Source organism: Cryptomeria japonica, unplaced genomic scaffold, assembly GCF_030272615.1.
Source record: "Cryptomeria japonica unplaced genomic scaffold, Sugi_1.0 HiC_scaffold_124, whole genome shotgun sequence".
NCBI classification, from domain to species: domain Eukaryota; kingdom Viridiplantae; phylum Streptophyta; class Pinopsida; order Cupressales; family Cupressaceae; genus Cryptomeria; species Cryptomeria japonica.
This window is the reverse complement of record NW_026728946.1, coordinates 105395-116116: the sequence shown is the minus strand read 5'-3', so window position 1 is coordinate 116116 and position 10722 is coordinate 105395. Positions and strand designations below refer to the sequence as shown.

General features: G+C 31.2%; 1 protein-coding gene across 1 annotated transcript; it reads right to left on the bottom strand.

The window, feature by feature from the left end:
* Positions 1-5747: 5747 nt before the first annotated feature.
* LOC131865859 (uncharacterized) lies at positions 5748-10346 on the bottom strand. Its single transcript, XM_059215409.1, has one exon. The coding sequence runs from the start codon at positions 10344-10346 to the stop codon at positions 5748-5750; it is 4599 nt and encodes a 1532-aa protein (XP_059071392.1).
* Positions 10347-10722: the final 376 nt, after the last annotated feature.

Below are 10722 nucleotides of genomic sequence, written 5' to 3'. Positions count from 1 at the left end.
ATTCTAGTTCAGTATTTTAACTCTAGGCTCAACCACTTCTAACCCATAATATAAGGATTTTATAATTCCCCCATTTTATGTATTATATTGGATAATAAATTTGTATAGGAATTTTTTCATCTCCCATCTTTATATGCTTTCCTTTAAAAAAGAACACGAAAAAAAAAAGTGTATATTCTACCTTTATCTATAACAATCCCTCTCCCTATAACTAGTATTGAAGTTTCATTACCAAAAGTGATGACATACATAGTATGAGTCTCTTAGGAAGAAAACACAACATGGGAAGTTCCCATGTGATGTTAGGAACCTAATTCAACGATCCAAGATGAATTTGATGATGATTCAGTATTAACTAGAGCCTTTTTCTTAGTTTTATCTTTATATAGTTTCTTTGTCTTGGTATATTTTTGAGTTGATGAGGATTATTTGATATATTTAGGGACCCTTATACTATTCTTCTTAAGAAGGTGTTTGGGGTGATCAATCTACTTCTTCAAATGTTTGTGCTCTTCATGCAAAATTTTCTTCTAATAAAAAAATTCCACTTTTTCTTTCTTATGTTTCCCTTGTTGAGAAGAAGTTTTGATTTTTTTTTGTAGTATCATAATTTTTTATTCTTTCTTGATCTCTTAATCCTTTAATTTGTTTTTGCTTCTCCTATTTGTTATATGAATCTTGTTATGTCACATTCCTAGTAATGAGTACTTATAGTTTCCTAGAATTCAATGTGGTCATTTGTATTAAGTTATATTACTCTGTATTCAAGATTACAATTAATTTATCTAGAGAATGTATCTTTCAAACTTTCCCCAGAGCCCTTTAGATGGAGTAGAAGGCAAAAGCAAACATGGTATAGTATAGAAAGAACTAACTAATTCTCATTTTTCCTTATTCCATATTATTTTAATAGTAACCTTCATTACTTAAATTTGGTGAAGTCCTCTATGGTGTCAAAGGAATTAGAGAGAAAACCTATGAGATTATTCTATAACTTGTAACCTTTCATTTCATTCTCTTTCTAGAAGAATTTCTCTAAAATAATATGCACTTCATTGGGTTGAATCAAGGATTCTACATGAAAGAGGAGTTTATGAGATATAATAAGACACACGAATCCAAAGGCTTGGTCACATTTATTAAATTTGTTTTATTTCTCTTCCCCACTAGTATGTTCTTTCTCAATGCCCATTGTAATCCTATACAACACTTTATTCTTTAGCACAAGTTGTACTTTTAGTTTCCAATTATGATAGCTAAATGGTATTATTAATGTGTTGAATTCAGTTGAATCCATGGTAGAAATTAAATTATTACAAGAAAAATAAAAAATTATTAAATGGAAGGAAAGTAGGAAGTGTTCAAGATAACATACAATGTCCCCCATATTCAATATTGGATCACCCCAAAATTTTGCAATTTATATGTTTATTGCTTAGATAAATCCTAAGGAACAAAAAAATTGACTTTTTAATTTTAGAGAGGTAATGTTCCTAATAGATCAAGCATACGAGAAAATCAACTTTCAAAAAAATGGCGCTCAATTTCAAGTTGCCAATCAAAAGTTATGACAATTTAAAAAATTTCCCTATGTTGCCTAAATTATACTTAATATTTTTGAAAACAGTAATTTACATACCTTCAAAAATCAATTTTATAGGCAAACAAAAAGTGGGGGGAATTTAATCCCTAATTAATAAGATCAAAGGGTTTTCTCCCTCATGTGACCCTACCATGAGACCAAGGATTAAACTATTGGTTTTAATTTGACAATGTGCTATTCTTAAAATTATTAGGGATATTGATTCTCATAATCTATTGATTTTTTGTGACTATTTTTGATTCATGTGCCCTACTATTGATTTCTATACCTTTTATCAAAAAATATTGGTCCATGGATCTACAATAAATGATTGAACAAAGATTTTCACACCTTTGATGTTGTTTTTCTCTAGTATCCAAGAGAGATCTATACACTAGGTTCTAAATATCAAAAAAGGAATACATGAGCAAATAGAGATGAAAAAAATGCCACCTAAAATAGATATTACATGGCTTAATAAGAATTAAAGGAATGTTTATAAATGGTGAACCCACAATAGTGGGTTACACTATTTTGCCAACTTTGACACTACAATATTCATTTTTAGAAAAAAACTTTAGATTCAAACACCTATTACTTCTAAAACGTAAGGAATTTTTAGATGATGTGAACTAGTGATTTGTGTGATTTAGTATGTAGATTGTAGAAATTACTTTTTGATAATATTTGAAATCCATTTTCTTCCATTATTCTATCTCCCTCGAAAACTAACCTTTTTTTCAAAAAACAACATTTTTAAAGAGTGACACTCACTTTATATAGCGCAACTTTTTTCCTATAAAAGATATGAACGTGATTATTTTGAATTTGGTTTTTTAAACATCCATATCTTGTGTTTTCAATTGATTTTGTAACATTATCTTCAATATTTCATATTTTATTAAGATTTGAATTCGAGTTAACTGTAATTTTGACATATATCCATTTGATATTAATGAAATAAAATAAAACTATATTAATGAAATTAAATATATTAAAAATTATACTATTTGGAAAGATTATAATAATGGCTAAATTCTTAAAAAATAAACTTCTAAATAAATTCATTTGACCCCCCAAAAGGTAATGTAAAATTGGTTTTTTATCAGCATTTTACAGATGGAAAGGAGACTCTATTGCAAGTATGATTTAGAAGTAGAGAGGTTCTATCCAAGAAATTTTGATCTAAGAGACTTTGATCTAACTCTCTTCAATTAAGTACTTCAAACAAGACCTCTTAAAGCTTAAATCGTTATATTTTTTTAAAAATGTATCATTTCACCAAAACTCGAGATGTACGGAAAAGTGGAAACCAACATTGTGAGTTCACCCTATAAATAAAGATCTAAATCATGGTCTTCAAATATTTTAGTGAAAGATGGCACCACTAAAAGATCAACCTCTTAGATATTACATACATGCAAATACACCAAAAAAAATTTGCAACCTCTTTTCCCTCACTAGAAGATCCACAGCCTCTACTAATACACATTCACCAATATTTTCCAAAAAAATAACCCATAAAAATAATAAACAAATAATTAATTATAGATCTACCTTAGATACTATGTATAATTTGTTAGAAACTCCACTTATATGCTAGTATCAAATTGAGCTACATAAGGTAAAGAAATGCATGTCCTACCTACCATATTGAAAATAAATAATTCAATGTAAAAGAGAACATAAAATTGGATAAATAAACATTTGAATTAATTCAAGAATGAGATGCACATATAGGAAGAAGGAAAGAAAATCTAGCCAGAATGATGAAAATACACTCAGAAGTCGACTCCCCTCCCACTAATAGGGAGTGGAGGTTAGTTATCTTCCCCCAAAATTTTAAGGGATGGTGAGTTAAATATCCATAAGTGGGACACCTAACTAAGCTAAAATTTATGTTTATATCTATTTGCATAATCCATAAAATAATATTGCATTAACAAACACAACCTTTCAAAATAAAAACAAGTCCAATAATGAAAGGACACATGTTTGGGATGACTAATCAATAATCTAAATAAAACCAAAATAAAAAATTAATTAAGAACTATAAAGAGTGGAATTAGGAGTGATAAATTTTTAAAGGTCATATATATGTACAAAGTTTAGTATAAAAAAATTTGGGTCTAGGAGATTACATTTTAAATAATTTTTTACTATAGATTGAGTAAAAATGCTAGCAATCCATCTATTAATTACAAGTTATGAAGATGACAAAATAAATTAGAAACTTATTATAGGCGGCCTAGGGCTGTTTGACGCCCTTGCTTTGTTATTCTTTAGCTTTGAATAAATTTTAACCTCTCCTTTATTTCAATATAATTGAAGAAAAAAATTTAACAAATGATTCCATAATTGGAAGCCACAAAAAAGAAGGCTATCATAGAAGATTTTTTAAAGGCTTATATAGCCTTAGGAAAAAATTAAAAAATATAACTTATACTACAAGATTGAAGTAATGATAATGTATTTGATTCTAATCTAGGTAGAACATGTCTGAGATATCTATCTTGTCATATTTAAATATCTAGTTTAAGTGTTATATTTTGTTGGTGTACATTTTATTTATCAATTATTATTATATTTGTTTTATTCTTCAGCATGCTAATTATGATTTTATAAAGTAAATGAGTAAAAAAGATAATAATGACGTTTCTAGAATAAGTTCTATTACTAAAATGTAGGGCTTTTTTCTTTTTAAGCTATTTAATTATTTATAGTGATTTTGTTATTAATATGGAAAGAAAAATATTATAGCATATATCAAAATAGAATTTAATAACCAATATACAAAATATGTGGTAATTTAGTGAGATCTTTAAAATACTGAATTAACATAGCAAATTAAATATAATCCAATTAGCGTGGAATTCATATATAATATTTTGATTTTTTCAACATCAACTATTTTAATACTTATCTAACTCAAATCACTTGGTTCAACCACTCCCATTTCATAGTTATGGTAAACTTTAAAGGATGAGTAGTTTTTTTATTGAAAACATAACATATTATAAATGTTCCAAAGGGTTTAATATTTAGAAGACAATAATCAACTAGTAAACTACTGAAGGTATTCTAAACAACACTATTCATTTTTTTTGTTAGGTCTAACTTTTTTTAATGCAAATATAAATTTAAAGTACAATATTTGTCATAATGAATTATAAATGGAGCTCAAATATGTTGACATAAAATGAATTTGAGCAATACATGACTATTTCAATAGGCCAATACCACTCACTTAAGAATCTAGGGCACTAATATAACGGTGAGATATATAATAGTTAAAAGCATATATTAGTCTCCTATCTATGAGGGAATTCGATAAACTAATACATTTATAATCATGTTTAGAATTGATCTCAATTTGGTTTCAACACCTCTAGAAAATTATTTGTTTTGGAGGCCCTTTGAGACATTACAAAGTGACGATTTTATCTTTTGATTAAATTTTTAGAATTTGATATAATTATTTAAAAAAGATTATTAAAGATATATAAAACAATTGTATAACATCTGTACATAATGCATATGTTAATGTCAAGTTGATTCTATGCCATTACAATGAGGCAAGGACATTATAGCTTTCCTACAAGATTATGGTCTCATTGATATAATAATAATGGATTAGAGGTTGTCTTATTATTCAAAACCCTACAATATAATTTTAGAGATTTCTCAATTAAGTTAGCTCATCATGGATCATTTTAAATTTTGAAGTTGGACATATTGGAATTTGGAAATAAACCAATAATTTCTATAGACCGTGAAAATCTAATCTCTCTTATCAAATTTATGATTATAAAATTGACCGAGGACAATGAATATATAAGATTTTATATTAGATTTAGAACTTTAAATTATCTGAAAGTGGTTTCGTGTTATATGTATATCTTTGTCAATTTGCACACTACAGGAACATTTATTAGAGTATACATCAATGAGAATTTAAAAATTGTCCATCCATAATAAATAAATATGATATCTCAAAAATGAATTATAAAATGAATTTTAGAGTAGTACAATTTAATGCAGTGAAGGAATTGTTTGAGTATACATCAATCAGAATTAAAAAAATGCCCAAATGAATTCAATAATTGGAGGCATTGCCCGTCCAGAGTATTACATTTCTCACAGAATTTGGAGAAAGGGTGGCTACTTATACTATCCCACCAAACCAGCCATAAGGACATCCACAAAGTAGTGCATCAGAAGGAAGAATGATATTTTTTGTGGCAGTTGACAAGCATCTGCTTACGTCAGACTTCTCAATATCTAGAAGAATGCAAGACATCAAATTACCAATAAAGGCTGTTTGGTTTCGATGTGAAACCCTCCCACTGCCCTCCTTCCTTTTCTCCTCACTTTCCTTTCTCGTCACTTGCTCTTCCCTTATACCTCCATATTCTTTCAGTACTTGGGTATTTTTTCTTCCAATCTCTTCCAACACTTCGACAGCATTCTTAAGTTTAATCTTTTTTGCATTCAATTCTGTAATATTTCCATCTTTTGTTTGAATTAATGACTTTTTACTAGATATGTCCTTTTGTAATTGTTGGTTTTCTTGATAAAGTTGAAGGGCTTCTCGTTTCACTGTTCTGTTCTCTATAACCGGATCTTCCATCACTTTATCACTGGTTTCTGATAGAGATGTGAGTAATTGCCTCTCCTCTGTTTCTGAATCGAGCATATCATCAGTGGGAACTTGTTTGTAATCATTAGCCCACATACCCAACTTGCTTTGAAGCTCATGGACTTGTTGTTTCAATGAACCATTTTCTTGGAGCAAAGCCTCCTCCCTACTTTCTGACGTAGATCTAAGTGAGTTCCTCTCATTTTTCACTGAATCAAGCCTATGATTATAATTTTCCAATTTCAATTTCTGAGATTCATTTTCATTTGTAAGTTCTTCATATTTCATGCTCAAATGTGTATGTTCATGGGTGATCATTCGCACTTGAGTTTGCAAGGCCTCCACTGTGTTTGCATTGCTCTCTGAGAGAGAGATTAGACTCCTTGTTTCATCTTCCATAGAGCTTAGTATATCATTATAATCTCCCAGCTGTGCCTTCAAAAATTCGCATTCAATGCACAGTTCTACATATTCTTGGCTCAAAATCATTCCTTCATTAGTCATCAAATCGAGCTTATTTTGTAAACCTGCAACAGAGTCTTCGAAGTTTGCCTTACAAGCTTCCCACAAGCGGCAATCTTCTCTCATCTGTGCATGCAATTCCATATTCCTATCTTTGCATTCTCTCAGTTTGTTTTCCAACTCATCTTTTTCATCTGTTAAATGGGCCCACAGAAGTTTATATTCCTTGCTCAATACCCCTTTCTCAGACTGCAGACCTGCAACTTTTCTTTCCAAATCAGACTTATTAGTAACCCACAACCTCTCGTCTTCTTCAATTTTTTTATTTAATTCCGCAATCCTATCATTGCAGTCTTTCAACTTATTTCCTAACCAATTATTCTCTTCTCTTAGCACATTACACAATTCTTGGTCTTTCTCTCTCAAAATGTTTGTTTCATCAAGCTTATTTTGTAGCCGTATAAAAGTCTTTTCCAACTCATATTTTTCATGTTCTGATTGGGAGCACAAATCCTCATGCTTATGGCTTAACATTCTCGCTTCATTAAGCTCATTTTGCAGTTTTGCAATTGTAACTTCAAATTCTCCCTTAGAAGTATTCCACATGTGCTTATCTTCAGCCAATTTTTCCTTTAATTGTTTAATTTCATTAATGGATTTATTAAAATTATTTTGTAGCCTTGCAGCAGAGTTTTCAAATTTTGCCTTACAAGCTTCCCACAAGCGGCAATCTTCTCTCATCTGTGCATGCAATTCCTTATTCCTATCGTTGCATTCTTTCAGTTTTTCTTCCAACTCATATTTTTCATCTCTTAAATGGGCCCACAGAGCTTTATATTCCTGGATCAATGTCTCTTTCTCATACTGCACAACTGCAACTCTGCTTTCCAAATCCTCCTTATTACAAACCCACAATAGCTGGTCTTCTTTAACTTTTGTATTTAATTTCCCAATACTGTCATTGCATTGTTTCAACTTATTTCCTATCCGATTGTTTTCTTCTCTGAGCACCTTACACAGCTCTTGGTCTTTCACTGTCAAAATCTTTGTTTCATCAACTTCATTTTGTAGCCCTATAAGAGTCTTTTCCAAATCATTTTTTTCTTGTTCTGATTGAGACCACAAATCTTCATGCTTCTGGCTTAGCATCCTCGCTTCGTTGAGCTCATTTTGCAGTTTTGCAATTGTAATTTCAAATTCTCTCTTATAACTATCCCACTTGTGCCTATCTTCAGCCAATTTTTCCTTTAATTGCTGAATTTCATTAATAGATTGATTAAAATTATTTTCCAACTCAGTTTTTTCCTGTTCTGACTGAGACCACGAATCTTCATGCTTCTGGCTTAACATTCTCGCTTCATTAAGCTCATTTTGCAGTTTTGCAAATGTAACTTCAAATTCTCGCTTAGATATATCCCACAAGTGCCCTTCTTCAGCTATTTTATCCTTTAATTGTTTAGCTTCATTGATGGATTGATGAAAATTAGTTTCCATCTCACTTTTTTCTCTACTTATTTCATTGTATAAGACTTGATTATTGTGGGCCAGAATCTTTGTTTCATTAAGCTTTTTCTGCAGCTTTATTACTGTACCTTCTAAATTCGCCTTACAAGTATCCCAAAGCCAACCGTTTTCAGTCATTTTGGCATGTAATTCCTCATTCGTATCATCCAAGTCTTTCAACTCGTCTTCCAATTTTGTTTTCTCATGCCTTAGTTGAATGCATGCTTCTTCATGTTTCAGGCTCAACAATCTTGTTTCTTTGAGCTCATTTTGCAGCCCTGCAACAGTGGCTTCCAACTCTGTCTTAGAAGAATCCCACAAGAACCCACGTTCAGCCAATTTTGCCTTCAATTCTTCAGTCTCATCATTGCATTCTGTTACCTTATTTTGCATTTCGTTCTTTTCTTTCATTAATTCAGAGCGCAATTCTTCATGTTTCTTAATCAAAATTCTTGCTTCATTAAGATCACCTTCGAGCTGTAAAACTTTTTCTTCCAAATCAGTTTTTGCTCGTCTCAGCTCACTGCACAGTTCTTCACGTCCTTGGCTGAATACCCTTGCTTCATTAAGCTCATTTTGTAGCTCTGAAACCTGTTTTTCCAACTTCTCCTGACAAGAATCCCACAACAGCTTATCTTCAGTAATCTTTGCATTCAATTTCTTAGTAGTATCATTGATTTTTATGAACTTATTTTCCATCTCAATTTTTTCTTGCCTCAATTTAGTCAACAATTCTTGGTGTTTCTGGCTAGATTTTCTTTCGTCAAGGATCTCATTTTGCAGCCGTGCAACTTTTCCTTTCAAATTCGCCCTACATGAATCCCACAATCCCTTATCCTCAGCCATCTTTGCTTTTAATTTCATAGCACCATCATTGCATTTTTTCAATTCATTTTTGTCATTTCTGTAGCTAGTGTACAAGTCCTCATGTTTCTGGCTCAATTCATTTCTTTCCTTCACTACAGTGTCAAGCTTAGTTTGTACCTCCACAATTGTCGCTTCCAGTTTTGTCTTGGAAGCATCCCACAAGCTCCTATCTTCAGTCATTTTATCTTGTAACTCCCTAATCACATCATTGGATTTTTTCAAATCATTTTCCAGCTCGTTTTTTCCCTGCCCTAACTCTGAAATTGTACTTTTCATCTTTTTCTCATAAGAAGTCCACTTGTTTTTATCTGAAGTGATTGTTTCAAGCAATTTGTTATTGGCATCATCACACATTATCAATTTGTTTTTCAACCCATCTATTTCTTTTCTATCATTGGTAATTGTAGTCAGTAAACGTTCATTCAGGCTTTTCGAATTTGTCATCTCATTCTGCAGCTCCGCGACTTTTCCTTCCAAATTCACCCTATATGAATCCCACAATCCCTGATTCTCAGTCATCTTTGCTTTTAATTTCATATTAGCACCACCATTGCATTTTTTCCACCCTTTTTTTTCATTTCTGTAGCTACCGCATAAGTCCTTATGTTTCTGACTCAATACATTTCTTTCCTGCACCACAGAATCAAGCTTATTTTCTACCTCCACAATTGTTCCTTCCAATTTTGTTTTGGAAGCATCCCACAAGCTCCTATCCTCGGTCACTTTATTTTGTAATTCCTTAATCACATCATTGGATTTTTTCAAATTATTTTCCAGCTCATTTTTTTCCTGCCCTAATTGAGCACACAATTTTCCAAGATTCTCACTCAATTGTTTTGTTTGATCAAGCTCACTTTTAAGCCCTTGTAATTCCTGAATTACATCACTACTTTCTTTCAACCTATTTTCCAACAGACTTTTTTCTCGTCCCAATTGACTGAACAACATTTCATGATTCTCACTCAAATTTCTGGCTTCTTTGAGCTTATATTCTAACTCTGAAATTGTACCTTTCATATCCTTTTCACAAGAAATCCACTTGTTTTTATCTGACGTCACCGTTTCAAGCAATTTGTTATTGGCATCATCACACAATCTCAATTTGTTTTTCAACCCGTCTATTTCTTTTCTATCATTGGTAATTGTAGTCAGTAAATGTTCATTCAGTCTTTTCAAATTTGTCACCTCATCACTTTTGCTCGCTTCTGTGCCATCTTTTGCATTTACTGTTATCGGTGTGTGTTGGCTAAAACCCTGCAAATTTGTTGTACAATCGCCTTTATTAGTTACCATGTTAACTTTTGCACTTGTTTAATTTGCTCGAAAGTTGAGATTTTACCTGCTTGTTACTGCTCTTTGACTTCATTCCCTTTCCCCTGGTCATATTTCTCTAACTCCTACAAACCCAATCAAAGCACTTGTGATTTTCAAGACAAATGATATGAATTAATAGAGTTTGTAAACAATTATCGACTAATATTTTAATTGTAAATATTGCACAAAATTTCAACAGCTACTTGTCGAGAAGTTGTCTGTGTTACATTTAACATGTAGTAAAATGTTACCTATATAATTTTTATAATTTTGATTGTATATATGAAGCCACAATTGATGGAATTTTGAAACACATACCTAAATGTGATACTGCGCTCCAAAATTCTTTGGAAAA

Excerpts from the sequence above, each read along its gene's own strand:
- LOC131865859 (XM_059215409.1), bottom strand. The coding sequence starts at position 10,346 with ATGGTAACTAATAAAGGCGATTGTACAACAAATTTGCAGGGTTTTAGC.